Source organism: Bos javanicus, chromosome 25 (genome assembly GCF_032452875.1).
Source record: "Bos javanicus breed banteng chromosome 25, ARS-OSU_banteng_1.0, whole genome shotgun sequence".
In the NCBI taxonomy this organism is placed as follows: Eukaryota; Metazoa; Chordata; class Mammalia; order Artiodactyla; family Bovidae; genus Bos; species Bos javanicus.
The window spans coordinates 35,756,743-35,775,979 of NC_083892.1; the positions used below are offsets into that span (position 1 = coordinate 35,756,743).

General features: G+C 53.5%; 2 protein-coding genes across 4 annotated transcripts; both read right to left on the reverse strand.

Annotated features, from left to right (window-relative positions):
- Positions 1 to 174: 174 nt before the first annotated feature.
- SRRT (serrate, RNA effector molecule) lies at positions 175 to 14,208 on the reverse strand. Of its 2 annotated transcripts, none has more exons than XM_061402061.1 (20): positions 13,903 to 14,208; positions 13,496 to 13,635; positions 7,640 to 7,768; positions 7,256 to 7,402; positions 6,813 to 7,001; positions 4,802 to 4,971; positions 4,490 to 4,674; positions 4,210 to 4,308; positions 4,014 to 4,131; positions 3,529 to 3,686; positions 3,148 to 3,209; positions 2,959 to 3,037; positions 2,474 to 2,662; positions 1,925 to 2,098; positions 1,677 to 1,830; positions 1,331 to 1,524; positions 987 to 1,143; positions 704 to 793; positions 470 to 596; positions 175 to 368 (listed from the first exon to the last, which is right to left on the reverse strand). In XM_061402061.1, exons 2-20 carry the CDS (start codon positions 13,615 to 13,617, stop codon positions 293 to 295), a joined length of 2,619 nt encoding a protein of 872 aa, XP_061258045.1. In that variant the 5' UTR covers positions 13,618 to 13,635; positions 13,903 to 14,208; the 3' UTR covers positions 175 to 292. The 2 variants fall into 2 exon arrangements, with proteins under 2 accessions (XP_061258045.1, XP_061258044.1); XM_061402060.1 differs by having other exon boundaries at positions 704 to 805.
- Positions 14,209 to 15,104: 896 nt separating this feature from the next.
- Positions 15,105 to 19,162, reverse strand: TRIP6 (thyroid hormone receptor interactor 6). Of its 2 annotated transcripts, XM_061402084.1 has the most exons (9): positions 18,728 to 19,162; positions 18,329 to 18,456; positions 18,113 to 18,238; positions 17,463 to 17,849; positions 17,049 to 17,142; positions 16,772 to 16,941; positions 15,892 to 16,070; positions 15,510 to 15,630; positions 15,105 to 15,375 (listed from the first exon to the last, which is right to left on the reverse strand). In XM_061402084.1, exons 1-9 carry the CDS (start codon positions 18,834 to 18,836, stop codon positions 15,244 to 15,246), a joined length of 1,446 nt encoding a protein of 481 aa, XP_061258068.1. In that variant the 5' UTR covers positions 18,837 to 19,162; the 3' UTR covers positions 15,105 to 15,243. The 2 variants fall into 2 exon arrangements, with proteins under 2 accessions (XP_061258068.1, XP_061258069.1); XM_061402085.1 differs by lacking the exon at positions 17,463 to 17,849 and having other exon boundaries at positions 18,728 to 19,160.
- Positions 19,163 to 19,237: the final 75 nt, after the last annotated feature.

The window sequence follows — 19,237 nt, forward strand, 5'->3', positions numbered from 1 at the left end:
CAGGTCTGATCCCTAGGTCAGGAAGGTCCCCTGGAGAAGAGCATGGCAAGCCACTCCAGTATTCTTGCCTGGAGAAATCCATGGACAGAGGAGCCTGGTGGGCTACAGTCCATGGGGTCACAAAGAATCAGACACGACTGAGCAATGAACACTTCATATATACTAAGCCAAGAGTCACCACGCAAGTGCTTTTACTGGCAGTAGGGCTGAACGTACAAAAACTTCTCAGAGCTGGATAAGACAAGGCAGTCACAAGTACAGATGATACCAGGAGTGAGGAAAAGTAGGTGAGTCAAAAGAAGTCCACATCATCTGGAGCATCCAGGTCACGGTATTCCACAATGGCCCGTGGGTCTCCACGGACCATCCTGTGCGGTCAGAAAGAGTTAAGACAGGGTTAGAGTTGAGGGTCTCTGAAAGGAAGTTTGCAGAGGACCAAGAAAACGTAACCATCTTATCCCATTCTCACCTGTTTCGAGGTTTCCCAGGGTAACCTCCCTGGCCTCGGAAAGCATCATAGTTCCCTCGGCCAGCACCATAGGGAGCATGGGGGTATGGGGGTCCTCCTGTGGGGACTGCAGGGCGAACAGCACCAGCTAGGAAAAAGATCAGTACAGAGTTGAAACGCTGTGACCTCAACTATACCCTAAGTTTTCTTTCTCCCAGCCCCAGTTCAAGTCCTTCAACTCCCTCTTACACTTACCTCCATAGCCCAAGATGGGGGGCCTGGGCTGACCATAGGGCATCAGGCCCTGGGGAGTCTGGTGTGGGTAGGGAAGTCCCGGGGTCAGACCTGGGGGGAGTACAACAAGGACAGGAACATGAATTACTGCGGGGGAGGGGGCGGGGGAGGAAGACAATGAATGCGCTTTTAGTAATATGGCCTGAGACTGGGGTAGAAACTTAGGTCTCACCAGTTAGAACCAGGAGTCTTTGAACAGTCAAGGGACAGAGAATGGGGCAGACCCTCATGGATCGTATCTTACTCTGGGCAGGGCCTGGTGGCTGAGCTGGCTTGATCTCAGGCAGAGCAGGGCGCTTGGCATCAGTGAGAAAGTTGTTAAAAAAGGCTACCTCCTTCTTCACTTCCTCAATCTTTTCTGCATGCTTATTGAAGATATGTTTACGTACAAACTCGGGGCCCTGGGCGAAGAGAAGAGGGGATTAGGACAGACTGAACAGTGTGGGCTCCCTTGCTGCCCAGACCCAATCTTCAAGGACAGTCCTCCCCTCTCCAATCCCAGTGAACACTTCCTCCCCAGGCTTGAAGAGGCCTCCTGGCTCAACCCTCTCTTCCCATTGTCCTAACAACATAATTGTCATCACAGACCTTGAATTTCTTGCCACTGAGAGGGCATAGCCACTTATCCTTGCCCAGTTCCTGGGTGTTGGAGGTCACAAACTTTTCCACTTCCTGTTCAGGGTCTTTGCGACCCATCTTCTGGGCCTCTTCCTCTGAGAGAGATTCTCGCACACTCAGCAGCGGAGTCAGTTTCTCCTCAAATGTCTTCTGCCACTCTAGGACTATGGTTGGGGTACAGACAGGAGCAGGTTGGAGAAAGGAGCCAGGAGGAGGGGATTGGAGGAGAGGGTGGCAGAGCACTACTACCAGGGCAGAACCAAGGCCAGAGGCAGCGGAGAGCAAGAGAAACCAGGATGGGGAGCGGGGAACTCACCTTCCCCATGGCTGATGCGGTTGGGTGGCATGGGCCCCCGAACGTGGATGATGCCACAACGGTTGGGCATTTCATCCTCGTTGGGGTACTCGCACGTGTTATAATAATCCAGGGAGTGCACGATGCGCAAATAGAGAAGGAGCTTGTCCAAAACCTAAGAAACATGAGAAGCAGTGAGTTCATCACTCTTCCCCCTTTACCGCCTGAGCCAGGCTCTCCCACGCCCCACACTCCGCTCCCACTGGCACCTTGATCAGCTTCTCATCCCGCTCCACGTTGATCTCTGCAGGGTTCCCTTCCTTCGGAGGCTCCTCGGGAGGGGCCCCCCCACTGCTCCCCAGCAGCTCCTCCTCCTCAGCGCTCACCTCCTCAATCAGGTAGTCAGTGATATTCTTCAAGATCGGGTTCTGTGAGGGCAGACTCTGGAAGGGTGAGAGGTGAGGTGAGAGAGGCAGACAAAACTCTTCAGGGCAGCCTAGGAACCTTTGCATTTGAAAAGGCCAAGTGGGGCAGAAAGGAGCTCAGGACTCAGCTGGCCTGTTACCTCTCTGTTGTTATATTTCAATATAATATTTTATAGAATACTATATTTATAATAAATATTACATTTACACGTCTGTTCTGCCTTAGCCCATAAATAATCACTAACATCAATCTGTTTCATTGGAGCTGAAGGTGCTGCCCAGGAGAAGGGCAAAGACGTGGGTGGGTACAAGGGGTCAATGCTACAGATCAGGTAAGGCCAGAGGTGCCCATAGCTGACGAGGTGGTAAAAAGCTCCCTGAGGAGTCACTGACCGCTGGCAGGGCAGGAGTCCCGGGCTCCGGGGCCCAGAGCTGGGTCCTGTCGTCCAGTGTGTGGACCAGCTTGGCTGCCAGCTTGATGTCGTTGCGCACGATCTGCTTGTGCTGGGTGATGCCGTTGATGTTGCGGACACGACGAGTGAGGTCTCTGTTTACGCCAGGGCTCAGCTCACACTCCCGGAGCTGGAGGGGACCGAAAGCTTAGCAACACTTGCCCGAGAAGAGCCACTAGAAGACTGGCCCCACGAGCACACTAGTGATCAGACCGAGCCCCTGTGTACAGGGACCAGGATGTGTTGCTCACTCCAACAGTCTTAGGGCCACACCCAGAGACAACCGCATGCAGTCCACGTGAGCAGGCAAAATGGATGAAATAAAGACTGGATGGATGGAGCCGTCAATGAACAAAGGAACGAGACTGTGCGGAGCATGCAAGGCCCTACTTTCTCTTCCTCAACAGCCCCACTCCCAGCACTCACTCGGATATTCTGCAGGTTCCAACAGATCTCCTTAATGTTCACGCTGCGGTCAAAGGTCACCCAACCACGGCGGAAAAACCTGAACAAGAAAATGCCCACATAATCCTGGGATGGAGGTGATGCTGGCCACTCATCTTCCCTAAAGCTTTTCCCCAAGGTGTCCAGGGTCACGCCTCCCACCTTCCTCACCTCCTCTCCGGCTGGGGCTCCGATAACGCCACACGCATAAAGCCTGGATATCGTTTACAAAGCTGTAAAAGCAGAAACAGAAACCCTACCTAGTGATTCAACAATTTACTTCTTCCTCCAATCCCTATGTCCTTAGAACCCTGGGGAACTGCCTTTTCATCTATCCTTGGACTAGGAAAAAACAATACAAGGGCTTAAGAACAGCAGCAGCTGAAAGCAAATGCTGCAGTCAGGGCTGGCCTCTCTGGAGGCCGTGGGCCCAGGGGGAAGGGGCTTCCCTGTTAGAGAAACAGGGGTGTGTGTGCATCAGAAGCAGCGCCAGGTTCTCATCCCCCTGCCGTCCCCACCCAAAGCCTAGGTGTCACCCCTGCCCACACTCACAGAAATGATCTCAGCCCGGGAGATGTTGGGCGCGATGTTGCGCATGAAGAGAGAGCACGTCTTATGCAGGGGTCGGGGTTTGCATTCCAGCCCAGGGGCGTCCTTAGGCTTCTCCCTCTCTTCTTCCTTGGGCTTCTCCTTTTCCTTGAGTGTTTCATCTATGCAGGGAGCAGTGGGAGTCAGCGAAAATTTGTTGTTGGGTGAAGGGAGAATAGAGAAGTTGTTAGTGAGTAAAGTCGCTCAGTCGTGTCCGACTCTGCGACCCCGTGGACTGCAGCCTACCAGGCTCCTCTGTCCATCAGATTCTCCAGGCAAGGATACTGGAGTGGGTTGCCATTTCCTTCTCCAAGAGAAGTTGTTACGCCTCCCGCAACCAGTCTCTCCCAAAAGGTCCCCTCCTTATCAATTTCACCCACCTCTCGCCTCACCAGCCCCCTCACCCTCCCCAGCACCATCAGTAGCAAGAGACTGAAAATAAGACCTACCAGCCTCCTCCTTCTCCTCCTCGGCCTGGCCACTCTCAGACTCTGACTCCGACTCGGACACACTGCCTTCGTCAAAGCTGTCATCACCACTGTGCTTCCTGTTCCGCTTCTTGCTGCTCTGTGAGACCCACAGCAAGGGGGGAGTCAGGAACCAGGACCCAGCCCCGACTGCAGCCTTATCCAAGCGAGAACCTACCTTTTTGGCTTCTTTCTCAGAGTCTTCCTTCTTCTCTTCTTTGTCCCCATCACCTTCAGATTTCTTAATTTTGTCATCACTGGAACTCTCATTTTCAGCCTATAGGTAGAGACAAATCACCAGGAACATCATTCTCTCCTTCAGCCTTTTTCAGAGAGCCCTGCCAACTCTCCAGCAGCTCAGTCCACAAGTTTGCCTCTCGCCCACCCAATACCCAACACCCTAAAGTGGCTCCATTTCCCGCCCTCCAGGCCTCACAAGACAGCACCAGCACTGAGACCTGTTTGCCATCTTCTTTCTTGTCATCCTTTTCGTTGGCCTTGCGCTCTCCATCGCCCAGGCCTGGTCCGACCCGGCTTTCCTCTTTCTTGTTGGGCTCCCCAGGCTTTCCTGCCTGCTCCTCCTCCTCCTCCTGCTCCAGGATCCGCAGATCATTCTCTGTACCTCCTTCCATCTTAATCACAGCTACCAACACAGGGAGCAGAGGTCACATTCCAAGGGTCCTGGCCTTCTGCCTCTGGCTTTCTATCAATTTTCATCTTCAGCCAAGACCCTGGTCACCAGACAAGTCCACCCCTCCCAATCCACACACCTGCATCCAGCATCTTGACAATGGCGTCAGCTTTGTCTATGTCCAGCAGAAGATTATCAAACCAGCCACTCTCCATGAGGGACAGGAACACCCTTAGTCGGTTTTGCAGGGCCCCTCGGGCCTCCTGCCGACGCTTCCCCACCTCATCTGGGTGGTACTTAGACCGAAACCTGAGAAGGAGGTGGGGAGGGAAGAGCCAAACAGTCACTGGAGGCCAGAGCCAGGACATGGGGAGGGGCCCGGGAAAGTCAGGGCACAGCCCCCATCCTCTCACACCCACAGACGGTCATAACAGTGGATCAGGGGAGGGGGTGCACCTGAACCACCCAAACCCCCCGAAAGGAACCAGAGGTTAGGCTCTGAGAAGATCTGGGGGAGATCCAAGAACTAAGAGCTCTAGATTTGGAAAGAGTATGACTACAGGGGGAGTCAGGGCTGGGGGCAGAATGACTGCCCAAAATGTCTGGGAAACACCAATTTTAAGGAGTGTAGTTTCCCACAGCTTCCCAAAGTACCACTAAAGAAATAGTAGGTCCCAAAGAACCTCCCTCTCCTTGCCAACCCCAAACTAGAATCATTAAAAGGACTGCTCCCACCAGCTCCCTCCATCCCTTGGTGGAAGACAGGGAAACCTGAAATCACCAGAAAGGAAAAGCCACAAAAGGCAGGACACCTTTCTCCCCGCTAGGGAAGATAAGCAGCTGGTGAAGGGACAGGGAAAGACCAAAGGGAGAAACTGAAGTGCCCTTATAACCTCAGGTACTGCCCACAGGGATCAAGAGAGGACAGGGATGGAGGGTTAGGTTAGAGCATGAAAAAGAAAACACTTAAAATAGGACCCTGGGCAGGAGAGGGCGGGGAGGACAAAAGAAATTAGGATATGCAAAGAAGAAAGGGCAAAGTGTGAGAAAGTCCCAGAACAAAAACAAGGAGGAAAACTAAAGACTAAACGAAAACTAGGAAAAAAACAAAACCCCAGTGGAAAGAAGTGTCAGACAGGAGCAAGAACGGGGACAGAGAAAGAATGACAGGTCTATGAGTGAGTAAGACAAAGACATGGGTTAAGAAGAAAGAGGAGACAGGGACAGAACAGAACCACAGCTGAGCAGAAGAGGAAGGGAAAGCCGCAGGCGTCACCTCCAGGATCTTTACCTTGGCCGCTTGGTCAAACAGAGCTCAAGATTTAACTAGCCGCGCCCAGGGCCCATGCTGGCTGGTGGGCCACCGGCTGGCTCCTGGCTGGGGCGCCCGGCCCGGGTGCCCCACCCCCGCGGGACTCCGCGGTGGGGGCCCTGACTGACTAGCTGCCTGAGCAATCACATTCAGCTAAACCGCTGCATTGTGCACAACGGTGCCCTGCCTGTCTGCCTGGCCCGGGCAGCGCGGTCAGCCCAGGGGGCTCATGTATGGGCTGGGTATGGTGGGGGTGGAGGTGGGTTTGCTCCGAGCTCCGTCGATGAGCGGGTGTAGTTCCCAGTTCTGGCTCTTTTCAAGGAGGAGGAGCAGAAAGAGGATGAGGAGGAGGAGGAGCAGGAAGGGGGGAAAAGATGGTTGATTAAAATTAAAACATCCACAAAAGGAAAAAAATCAAAATTCTTTTTCTGTCAAACGATCCTGAGAGCTTTGCTTTTCTTGTCTGGTTTCACTCGTTGCTTTTGGGAGGACGCCACCGCCACACAGGGTCCCAGCGATCAGGGATGGCGGTGACCCCAAACGCAAGGGGGAGGCGGTGTGTCTGCCGCTCCAGAGGAACAGGTGGCTCTGGCCAGCTGCCTGGAGGTGGCTCACTCACCGAGGACGGCAGGAAGGGAGATTGGGGTGGGGGGGGGTGGGGGGCCGTGGCGGACGTGGAGGTGAGGAGACCCATCGGCCAGGGCTGGCACACTCCCCTCCCCCGCCCCCAGAAGTGCTGGACTGGGGGAGATGGGGAGAGCACCGGGCTGCAGGCCCCACTGGCAGGGCCAGGGGAAACATGCCAGGGACAAGACGGTAGGCGAGGAGGGGCACTCACCACTCCTCATCCTTGTGAGCCAGGAAGAAGTCCTGCATCTGCTGCCTCCGGAAGTCCAGCTTGTAGTCGTTGTAGCGCTTGACCGCCTCGGTCTCGTCCACAGCATCATCCAGGGACAGGAGGAACTCCTTGAAGGTCTTCATCACAGGGGGCGGCACGCCCAGGTCGATCTCTGCTATGCTGCCCAGCCTGTGGGGGCGGGGGGACGCGCTGGTCAGGAAGTCTTGAATGTGGGGGAAGAGGGTGGGAGAATGGGGGGGGCCAAGGCAGCCAGCTGCCCTCTCCCTTTGCCCACCAAGACCATCACCCCGAGGTACCAACGGCTGCCACCGCCCACTGGTGCGCTTGTGTGCCCAACCCAATTCTCCTGGCTTCAGCCACCCCAATCCATCCCCAAACGTGGACCCCCTTCTCCCGGGCCCCCCCTGAAGCGCAGGTCTCACCTGGCCTGGATAGGCAGAACAGGGTGCTGCACGATGTGGACGTCTGGGTGGCCCCAGGGCTGAGGGGGGCCATAAGCTGGGCCCCCACCCCCCCCAGCATAGGGCATCTCATAGCCACTGTGGTATGGGTCAGAGCTGTGCTCATCCCTGAGGGTGGGGGACACAAAAGTCAGGCGGAGAAGGCAAGCAGCTCTCCAGAGGACAGAGGACGGGACCGAAGGGGGGTGCACGTGGACTGCGGTCTCTCCCACAAGGGCTTAAAGGGACCAAAAGAGATGACTTGAGGGGAAGTCTGAGCAAAGGAAACGACCGAGAAAGTTCTCAGCAGAAGTGAGGGGGGAGAGCCGAGGCCCGGAGAGAGGACAGAGGCTGTCGCCATCTCACCAGTCTCGCCGCATGCGCTTCTGCGGGGGGCTGAGCTCGTGCCGTGGAGGCGAGAAGCGCTCCCGCCGATTCCGGTCATAGTCACGATATTCGCCCCGACTGCGGCGCTCCCGGCCCCGGTCCCACTCTCTGGAGGTAAGAACAAGCAGCGGTAAATACGACAACACAGCTGGGTATCCCAAGACCACACTCCTGGACGGGCTCTTTCTATCCTATCTGAGTTGTTGTTCAGTCGCTAAGTCGTGTCCAACTCTGCAACCTCGTGGACTGCAGCACGCCAGGCCCCTCTGTCCTTCACTATCTCTCAGTTTGCTCAAATTCATGTCCACTGAGTCGGTGATGCTCTCTAACCTTCTCACCCTCTGCTGCCCCTTCTACTTTGGCCTTGAATCTTTCCCGGCATCAGGGTTTTTTCCAGTGAGTTGGCTCTTTGCATCAGGTAGCTGAAGTACTGGATCTGAATACATCCAGACTAAAAGCTGCAAACTGTATTCCAAAAGAACCCTCTAAGCGGAAAGACTTGTCTACTTCCACCACTTCAGCCACTACCCACAAGCTGATGACTCGTCAACTCTTCCTCCAGCCTGGCCTTTTTTCTGAACTCCAGAGCAATGTTACCAACCCCTTCTATTATTGCCACCTCCAATTCAACATGACCAGAATCAAGCCTGTTATTTCCATCGCTATGGGCCCAAACTTGCCGCCCCCGACCCACAGCTTCCCACTTTCAGCTGCACCAACAGACTGCCCCGCATCCAGTTACCAAGGGTCACTCTCACCGCTAACTTGTTATCAGCTTATTAACTCTCTGCCTCAAACGCAACGAAGGCTGTTCTTTCCCCTGCCATTCCCATAAACTCAGCCAGGTCTATGTGCCCTGGTCCCGGCCACTTCTCCTTTTAAGTGCAGCCTTGGTTCGTATTCCCTACCTCTGGTCTCTCCCCTTCCTCCTCTCCAAGGTCAAAGGGCTCTTTCTCAAACAAAATGTGAACATGTCATGCCCTTGCTTAAATTCAAAACTCTGGTTCCTGGCGACCATTCCAGATTCTCTACCAATCACCAGTGAACCCCATCTGCATCTTAACAAAGGAAAATCCTCTGCTATAACCCAGTAGTTCTCAAACTTTTCAGTCTTGGGACGACCTCCTTACACTCTTAAAAATTAAAGAGCTTTTGCTTATATGAGTTATATTTATCAACATTTAACTGTATTCAAAATCAGAACAGAAAAAGACTATTCACTTTGAAATCACACAGTAATACGAATTATATATTTGTACACGAAATGGCTATTTTCCAATAAAAAATTCTGTGAAAAAAGTCGCACTGTTTTTTTTCATTTACAAATTTTTTCAAGGTCTGGCTTAATTTTAAAGGAGACAACTGGATTCTCACAGTATATACGTCTCCATTCAACCTGTTAAGATACGTTGTTTGGTTGGAAAATGTGAAGTACACAGTGATATGTACTTGAAAAAGGGAGTACGTTAATAACCTTTTCAGATTATTGGGGATATTCTGTTTGGTTTGGCTGTGCCATGCAGCTTTCGAGATCTTAGTTCCCCAACCAGAAATCCAACCTGGGCTCTCAGCAGTGACAGCCCAGAGTCCCCAACCACTGGACTGCCAGGGAATTCCCTATTCACTGTTTTTGACACTCCCCAAAATTTGGCAAGAGATAGTTATCTTAAAGGCTAGCTGCAATGTGGAATCTGAAACCAAATCAATGAACATTTTGTACTCCGCTACATTAAAGTTCATTGTTCTTCTTTGCTCTTTTAATGGACCTTGGCACATCTCATTACACAGTATTAAAATATATCATTTAGTATCACTACCTATCTCACCATAAAAGCCTTTAAAGCAATGGGGAGCTGACAAACTGACATTGTAGATAAAAGTTTTCCAAAATTTAGTTTTCTCTGCCAAGTTCCACTTTCTTACTGGCAACAAAACTGACAATTTTCCCTAAAGTAACAAGTGGTTAGACAGCAGCACCAACTCAATGGATATGAATTTGAGCACACTCCGGGAGATAGTGGGGGACAGAGGAGCCTGGCGTGCTGCAGTCCATGGGGTCACAGAGTCGGACACGACATAGTGACTGAACAACAAGAGTAGCAAGTTCTCTTAGCTTTTATTCCCAAGAAAATGTCTACCCAAAACCCAAATATGAATAAGCACTGTTTGACAGCCATCCATTCAGGTAAAAAAAAAAAAAGGCATCTCACAGGAGAGGAGTGATCAGGGCTGTTAACTCAGCTCACAACTCAATCCCACAAAAGGTCCTCCTCAAGATAACCACTATACCACAGGCGTGCAGGCTTAGTCGCTCAGTCGTGTCCGATTCTTTTCAACCCCATGGACTTTCCAATCCCATGGGTTCGATCCCCAACCCAGGGATCGAGCCCCGTCCTTGCAGGTGACTCTTTACCACTGCGCCACCTGGGAAGCCCAGGTGATACAATATGCAGAAGTGCTTTATGCATACTTCCTATTCATCACATGTATTAAAAACTATATTAAGAAGTTAAGAATTAATAAAGTTTAAAATTGTTATTGATAAAAAAAATAAAAAAATAAAATAGAATTGTTATCGCTTCATCAATGACAGTACATGAAGCTTTTATCGAGCACCGGTGCCACTGCTGTGATTTGGGCTAGGGCACCAGCGCGAATCAAAGCAGTTTTACTCACCATTGCTAGGGCACAGTGTCAATACAGTGAAAGCAACAATACTACCTTAGTATCACTATGAAAAGTTGCGAGCTAACAACAAATGCTTGGAGAGGGTGTAGAGAAAGGGGGACCTCCCCCCTACACTGCTGGCAGGAATGTAAGCTGTCTGCAGCCACTACGGAAAACAGGATGGAGGTTCCTCAAAAGACTGATATTACACTTGCCATATGATCTAGCAATCCTGCTTAGTCACCCCGTCATGTTCAACTCTTTTCGAACCCACAGACTGCAGCCCGCCAGGCTCCTCTGTCCATGGGGATTCTCCAGGCAAGAATACTGGACTGGGTTGCCATGCCCTCCTCCATGGGATCTTCCCAACCCAGATCTCCCACATCGCAAGCAGATTCTTTACCGTCTGAGCCACCAGAGAAGACCTACTCCTGGGCATCACTCAGACAAAACCGTACGTAAGTCAGAAAGATAAATGCAACCCTATGTTCACAGCAGCACTATTTACAGCAGCCAAGATATGGAAACAATCTAAATGACGGCCTACAGAGAGATGGATAAACTAACACAGTGTATGGTGTTCAGAAAGGAATGCTACTTAGCCATAAAAAGGAATGAAGCAACGCCATGTAGCAACACGGATGGACCTAGAGATCACCACACGAGGCGAAGTGACTCAAAGAGAAAGACAAATACTGTATGATGTTACTTACACGTGGAATCTAAAACATAACACAAATGAACATATCTATGAAACAGAAACACTCACAGACATACAGGACAGACTTGTGGCTGCCAAGGGGGGAGAGGAATGGAGCGGGAGTTTGGCGTTAGCAAGTGCAAGCTATTATATATAGAATTGGTAAGTGACAAGTTTTACTGTATAGCACAGGAAACTAGTACTCTGTAATAAACCATAATGAAAAAGAATTTTTAAAAAAGAACAAAAATTTTAAAAGATAAAAAACAGTTGTAGGCTCACAGACCTCTGAGGTATTATGAGAACCACTACTCTAAAAAAACTAGAACCTATGTTCTTTTCTGTGAACAACATTATGTCCCCAAGTCCAAGCTGTACAGCCCATCTGTGTCTGAGGAATTCCCACTAATCTTTCCAAACTTTCCTAAGTGTCCCCTTCCTGTCACCCTCCCCTACAATACCTTCACCACTTCTCCTCTCCCTCAGATCTGTTCCCTCAACATTTCACATCTTCATCATGACCTCTCATAGATAAATATATTCATTTACAGCATACACCCAAGGCCATTTTGCCCCACACTCCAAGCCCCTGACTGTCAACTCCTTAAAGACAATAACTATCCCTTGGCCATCTTCAGAATTCAGAAGAATGCATTTGGTTGTCCTCTTTTATTATTTTTACACCTTTATTTGCTTTAATTTTTTGCGGCATTTATTCCCAGGCCGAAGTTTTTTCTTCAGGTTCTTCTGGGAAATCTTTTACTTCTGGGCAGCCTCCTCTTCTGGTTTAGGAACAAGCCATTCTTTTTCAGTAAGGATCACCTCAATGTGGCAAGGAGAGCTCATGTACAGGTTGACCCGACCATGAGCTCTGTAAGTCCTGCACGGCACCCTGGGCCTTTGTTCACCTGGATGTGCTCAATGACCAGAGAATCTACATCTAAGCCCGTAAGTCCAGCATGACTCTCTGCATTTTTGAGCACGTGCAGTAAAACGTCAGCACTCTTTTTGGGCCACCAACCCTGTGTCCAGCCTCACTGCTTGGCCTGTGCACACCTCCCAACTCCACCGTTACGACGGAATGGCACACACAGCTTCTTTAAAGTGACAGCCTTCAGATACTTGGTGGCTTTTCAGATATGCACACCCTTAATTGCCTGGGCAGTTTCATGAGTGTTCTTAAAGTAAACACAAAGATTTGAACCTCTTGATCTGCATGATTTTGTGGGGTTTTCTGGATCAAGTGAATAGTGCACCGTTTTTAGAAGTCACCCCAGGCTGCTTACTGGAAAAGCGTCTCCTGACTTTCTTAGAAAAATACTAAAGAAAACAAGGTGCCGCAGACAGTCTCCACAGTGAAGAGATACGTTGAGGGAAACACTGAACAACTTACTAAACTTCTTTTTCAAGATGACACTAGATGAATAAACGCTACTCAATAAGCCATCTCAAACTTTTTTTCTGATAACCTGTTTCCAAATCAAGTCTGTGATATCAACTCACTGACCAGATACTTATGATGTTCCTTAGATAAAAATCTTCCTCAATTCCTTTAAATATCAACTATTTAACAGAAAAAACCTCAACTCTAATCTACTCCAGAACATCCCAGAAAGCTAATCACTACTGCTAAGTCACTTCAGTCGTGTCCGAGTCTGTGCGACCCCAGAGACGGCAGCCCACCAGGCTCCCTCGTCCCTCGGATTCTCCAGGCAAGAACACCGGAGTGGGTTGCCATTTCCTTCTCCAAAGCATGAAAGTGAAAAGTGAAAGGGAAGTCGCTCAGTCGCGTCCGACTCTTAGCGACCTCATGGACTGCAGCCTACCAGGCTCCTCCATCCATGGGATTTTCCAGGCAAGAGTACTGGAGTGGGATGCCATTGCCTTCTCCAAATCACTAGCTACATCAAACCTAATCAAGTAATCCCATCCATGGATCACCGATGGCATCACCAACTCATTGGACATTAGTTTTAGCAATCTCCAGGAGTTGGTGATGGACAGGGAAGCCTGGTATGCTGCAGTCCATGGGGTCACAATGGGTCCGACCCTACTGAGCAACTGAACTGAACTGATCACTGTTCAAAGAACTCTTTCTGATTCTAGGCTACACTATTACAAGAAATTTAATTATATCCTGATAGAGAACTAGTCTGATAACCTCTCCAATCAAGCCAATTCTGTATTATTACTTTTTCTGAGTCAACTTTCTGGGGGTATAATTTACAAACAATAGAATGCACACACAAACACTGCTTTTTCCTACTCAAACTCTTACCTCTGTTGTTCTGATCTTCTGAACATTTCAAAAATTAAGCCATAGAGCAATGAAGTCAAACCACATGAAACAGTCAAAAACGAGTGATTTCATATGGCTCGACCTAATAAAGCTTTAAGAAAACTGCAATGAAACTTGAATGCCCGACAATAAAACAGGGAGCCGAAATTAAGAAAAAATTGTGTCCTACCGGTCATTCCAATCATCCCCTCGACGTCTTTCATCTCTCTCCCGGGAACGGTCGTAGTCGCTGCGCTCTCGTCTAAACTTGTCCCTGCGCCTTCGATCATACTCGTCATCGCTGTCACCCATGGCTCTGGCTGAGGGGGCCTGGAATCCGGAGAGGGATAATCTGGGCGTTCAACAATGACGGCAGGAGCAGAGGACCCCACCCCACCCGCCCTTTGCAGCAGCGTGCCCGCCTCCCTCCAAAAAGGCCAGCCCTCCGCCGACCCCGCCATCATAAGGCCTCGGCCCCCGCAGCTGGAGGCCTCCGACTCTCCAGTCGCTCCCAGGGGCCTCCTCGCCCACTCGCAAGCCCCTCTCCCTGCTTCCCGCCCCAGCCCGGCTCTTGCCGCTCCAGGCCCCTCCCCCCACCTGGAAGCGGTCGCGGCCGTTTGTCTCGCGGTCCAGCCAGCAGGTTCTTTGGGAGATCTGGGCCCGCCCCTTGCCTCGGGCGCGCGACGGGGACGACGAGGAGGGTAAGAGGGAGACTGGGCGCTCTTGGCGACGGGGCCGAATAGACGCGAAGAAACCGGGACAGCCGAGGATGGACGGTCGGCGCGCGCAGCTCGAGCTGCGCCTGCGTCACCCGCAGACCAGCGCCCGGAACCACAAACTGCATCCACCAGGGGCTGGTGGAGAACTAACTCGGAGAGGGAAAGGCGGGGAGCACCGGGGGCTGATGGGAAGGGGCGGGCACCCAGAAGTCTCGCGCGTTCTGCGGGACGAGAACTGTGCGAGCAAGAGGAACTACGGGAGCCGGGCGGGACCAAGCCTGGGGAGGGCGGTAAACGCCCCCTCCCCCCGCCCCGGCCGTGAGGGAGCGCTTCCTCCCGCCGAGGTCGAGGGTCGCGCTTCCCCGGATGTGTCCGAAGTCTAAACCAGTTGGCATTCAGCCGCTTTCCCCTATGTTTAATCGCGGAGCCCCCCCGACTTCATCAGGAATGGTTCTCCCCTCTCCTTGCGCAGGGCAGAGATGTAGGGACTCTTCCGTTTTCGCGGATTCAGCAACCATTTTAAAGCATTTCCCACCATTTTGTGATCCCACCAGAGAACCAGTGGTTATTGGTTGTCAGTACGCGCTACCTGCAAAACCCATTGTTCCTGCTCTTCTTCCACAAAGGCACCCGATCTTTAAGTAAAAGTGGCAGACCCCAACCAGCACCTTGATGAGATCAGTTGTAGGTTGTGAGCCTGACGGCCAAGCAGGATCTGGGCTGCCCCAGATTAAATGCACCACCACCCCAGGGATAACAAAAAAGTCCTTGTTCAGTGAGTTGAGTGTGAAGACTTAAGGAAATGCTGCCTTTCTTGCACATACTGCAGCCTTGTTCCCAGGGCTTGTGGCGGGGTTGGGAGGGGGGAGTATCTCTACAGCAACTACTTTTAAAAGAGTGTACAATGGAGTTGCAAAAAACTGACCCAGGACTAGGAAGACCCTTCCGATCTTGGTTCTGCCATTTGGGAGCCATGCAACCTGAGGAAGTCACTTCTCAGGTGAAAATGCAGGCCAGTCACCACAACCTGCTTGTGCTGGGTTGATGTGAGAGTATCAGATGAGACAACAGACTTTAAAGTGTTTTGTAAACTCTGGCGGGGTTGTTATTTCGTGACTGGAGGACAAGGAAACAGCATTTGGTGACAAAGTTATAAAGGTAGTTGTCGGGGAGGGTGGTGGATGGGAAGGGAGGGCACAGCAGGTGCTCCTGGGGAGACTCAGCAGTCGGTGGTGACAGTGGCTGAGAGCTCCTGGATCCGCCAGGCACTGCAGGTCTTGCACAAGATGTGCCCATCCAGTGGGTAGCAGCCCTGACACTCACCCTCAGAGGAGAGCAGCAGCCCACACTCCTGTTTAGAAAGAAGCAACAGCTTTCCATCAGGCCCGGACCCCTGAGATCCTTCTCCATCATGCTTTACCACACCCAGTGCCCCGGACCCCAATAACCCTTCCCCTCCCCCCACCGTTGCCCAGGCCCCCCTACCTCACACTTGTAACAGCCAATGTGAAAACTGCGATCCAGAGCTACGATTCGCACGGTCTCCTCCTGACCTGGTTCGGGCATGATGGCCCCACCACATACTGAGCATCTTGGGGCAAACTTCCTGGGGGTGGAAGGGAACCCAGGAGGCTGTCAAGCCCCAGGGTTGGAGGGGACTAACAGTGGATCCCAAAGAAGGCGGGACAAGGCAGGGGATGGGAGAGACCAAAGGGAGGTAGAGTTTGGGATCTTAGGGAAAGAGAGAAAGAGGCACAGCCAGGGTTGCCAAACAGGAGAGGCTGGTACTGCAATGGGAAGGAGTCATGAGGAAGATGGGAAAGGCCAGCCCAGACATCCTGAGACAGAAGCTGGGGACCCAGCTGACCTGTGGAAGTCCTCAATGCAGTGGATCTGGCTCGTGGCATCCACAGTGAAAGGAATGCCGTCGAGGCCGCGGTGGCACACCACACAGGTGAAGCAGCCCGGGTGGTAGGCCTTCCCCATAGCCCGCAGAATCCGGTCCAGGATGGGCTGGGAGCACGTGGAGCACTTCTCCAGGGTGGCCTGGCAGGAAAGAGGGTAGGAAGGTCGGGGGCTGGGGAGACCCACAGGAGCCCTTACAGGCATCCATCCAGCCCATCCATCTTATCTCTATCCACCTGCATGGGATTCAGTGAAAGGTGACCTTGAACAGATCTGAGTACTGACCCCAGCACTGCAGCTTCCTGGACAAGTTATTTAACCTCTCTGAGCTTCATTTTCCTTCAGCAGTAGTAGCTGCTTCACTGGGATATTGTGGGGATTTAGCACATTCCTGTAAATCTAAAATAAATGCCTGGGACTTCACTGGCAGTCCAGTGGTTAAGAATCTGCCCTGCAAGGCAGGGGACATGAGTTCCATCCCTGGTCTGGGAAGATCCCATTCGCCTCAGAACAACTAACCCCATGCACCACAACTACTGAGCCTACACTCTAGAGCCTGTAGTCTGCAACAAGAGAAGCCACCGCAATGAAAAGCCCGCGCACCGCAGCTAGAGAAAGCTGGCTGGCAGCAACGAAGTGCCAGCGCAGCCAAAAATAAATAAATGTTTCACACGTATGAGGGAATATCGTCCTTCTCCAGCAGCCAGTGTGGAGCTCCTTCCTTCATTCATCCCTTCTTCTCGTTTATCAGTGTCAGTTCCCCTGCTTCAAGCCCTATTCCTCTAGTTTCCAACTCATTTATTGTAGTTGGATGGAAGCCCTCCCGGCCCCCAACCACTCACCACATAGCAGCTCTCACAATACGCCCTCCTCTCCACGGCGTAGAAATGCTGGCCCCGAAGCTGGGCCCGGCACGTAGAACACACAAAGCAGCCCACGTGGAAGACGCGATCCAGGGCCACAACCCCGGCCCCATCCCCGACCACGTCTTCTCCGCAGCCACCACAGCGGCCTGGGGACGGGGAGGGACAGGGTCAACCCCCTCAAAGGCCGGGAAGCCGGATCCGCTGTCCATCTGACTCTGCAGTCCCACCTCCCTGAGGTCGGGGATCAGCTCACCGAAGTACTCCCCGCTGGGCGGGTGGTTCATGTCGTGCACCAGCTTCTTGGTCAACCTCTCAAGCTCCTCCTCGGGAGGCTGGCTCAGGGGGACCTGGGAGGTGAGACTCAGGGGTTTGGCCCTACCTCTAGCTCCCAGTGCTGTCACTGAGAGTCCTGAGGGTGACCAGACCATTCTACCCAGAAAGCTTATCACAGAACAAGTCCAAGCCCAGGGGCCGGGGGAGCCCCTCTGGCAGCCAGAGTATAGATCTAGGCCCCTCCGTTTTTTAGTCCTGACCTGCCCCACATCCACAGGGGATCCAGAGCCCCAACATCCCAGACCTCCAATATTAACACCCCCTCCCCTGCACCCCACCCAGTCAGCATCTAGTTGTCTTTGATGGACCCGAAATCCCAGGGCCCAGGGCTTACCTGGGGCCCATACCCGCCTCCTCTTGCGCCTGCAGGGCCGGAGACCCCCGGGGCCTCCTCCTTAACCCCCGGCCCTGGCTCGCGGTGGCTCCTGTAGCCAGCCCCCCAGACTTCACCTCGGCCTGGGAGAGGAAAGTGGGGGCCCGGGGAGGGCCCGGAGGCCTGAGAGGCCCCCCGCCTGGGAGGGCCGCAGCCTCTCACGGGTCGTGCCACTTTCACTTGCACAGGGAAGGCAGGGCCGGCGGGGGTGCTGGCCGTAGCATAGGAGGCCGGAGTGGGGGCCCCATAGGGGGACCCTGGGAGCGGCGGGGGAGGAAGCGCCCCTCCATTCGGCCTCAAGGGGCCTGACCCTGAGCGGTAGGCTGGGGGCTCAGGGGGCTCGTAAGCCTGGGGAGAAACGCAGAGTGGGAGTGAGCTGGGCCCATTTCCAGGACACCCATCTATAGGAACCCCCCCACCCCTTGGGGCACCCAGGCAAGAACCAGCTTTGACAAGGGCCCAGAGTAAGCATCCCTCACGTGGGGCTTGTGGGTGGGTGCAGGGGGGAGGGGCGGGTTGGGAATGGGGGGATTCAGAGTAGGAACCAGGCTTGGGGGGGGCGGGGTCAAGGATCGGAAGGGGCAGGGGCAGGGGCAGGACAGGGGAGTCACCTGCCGGTCAGGCCGCCGCGGGGCGTGACCTCGACCCCCGTCCAACTCAGCCAGCATGCTGGTCAGGGAGTCTATCTCAGCATCCAGACTTCCCGGGCGCAAGCCCCCCCTGTCTGGGGGGAGGCCCTGGGGAGGGAGCAAAAAGCAGGGAGAAATGCAAATCCCACGGTCTCCCCCCTGGCCCAAATCACCCCATCCCTCAGTGCCTGTGCTCACCTGTGAGTGCTGGGGTGCTCCGTGGCACCCCACCCAGGCCAGCCCCCGGTCCTCCGGTTCCCCGGGGGTCTGGTAACACTGCTCAGATGGGAGGGGGCAAAAATTGACCCGGGGGTGGGGCTGGAGCGCTGGGGTGAGGGAAGAGAGAGCCAAGGTGGGGATGAGGAAGGTCAAGGTGACGACGCCCATGGAGGCCACTCTTCACCCTTGAAGAGGGACTCACGTCTTGAGTCCCTCTTCATCCCCCCCCCACCCCCGGCCCTGCACCTGGGGTCTGAGAATGGGGCTGGGAGGGGAAGGGGCGGCAGGGGCCTGCTCAGTGGGGCGCGGACGGCGCAAGGCAGAGCTGAGAGCGCTGGTGGCCCCGGGGGCCTCTGGGCCTCACTGGGGCTGCCTTACCTGCTCCGTGGGCCAGGGGAGGCCCTGAGGCCCCTCGGGGGAGCGCTCTCCCCTGAGGGGCTCTAGTGGGCTCCGGCTGCTTCGGGGGGAGCCAGGTGGGCCCGGACATGGTCTGGAAAGGGGGACTTCAGACAGCGGGTCGGGCCCCACGGAGCCCCAGGGCTCTGACTTGGATCCCTTCTTCTGTCCCACACCTTGCTTGGGACTCCAGGAAAGAAACTTTTTCTGGTTTTTTTTTTTCCCCTTCCTCCCTAATTTTGGGGATGGCCACGCCCCCGGTGACATCATCGCATTCCTGGGGGAGGGTCACGTGGCCCCCTAGGCCCTAAACTGCCGTCCCTCCCCGAGTCGGGCCCCCTCCTGCGAGCAGGGAGCGCTTTCCTCCAGAGCCCCGAGTCTGCGGGCTGCCGGCAGCCTGCATCTCCACCAGCACGCCCCCACCCCCAGGCCGGCGCCCGGGTCCCACACGTGGCCATCTCCCTGCTGAGAGTCTCTCCAGCGCTCCTCTGT

Excerpts from the sequence above, each read along its gene's own strand:
- SRRT (XM_061402060.1), bottom strand. The coding sequence starts at position 13,617 with ATGGGTGACAGCGATGACGAGTATGATCGAAGGCGCAGGGACAAGTTT. Across the intron at positions 3,038-3,147 it reads GAGCCCCAGCCGGAGAGGAG|GTTTTTCCGCCGTGGTTGGG; the intron begins GTGAGGAAGGTG and ends TTTCTTGTTCAG. Across the intron at positions 369-469 it reads CCTGGGAAACCTCGAAACAG|GATGGTCCGTGGAGACCCAC; the intron begins GTGAGAATGGGA and ends CTGACCGCACAG.
- TRIP6 (XM_061402084.1), bottom strand. The coding sequence starts at position 18,836 with ATGTCCGGGCCCACCTGGCTCCCCCCGAAGCAGCCGGAGCCCACTAGA. Across the intron at positions 17,143-17,462 it reads GAGGCGGGTATGGGCCCCAG|GTCCCCCTGAGCCAGCCTCC; the intron begins GTAAGCCCTGGG and ends CTCACCTCCCAG. Across the intron at positions 15,631-15,891 it reads TGCATTGAGGACTTCCACAG|GAAGTTTGCCCCAAGATGCT; the intron begins GTCAGCTGGGTC and ends TTCCACCCCCAG.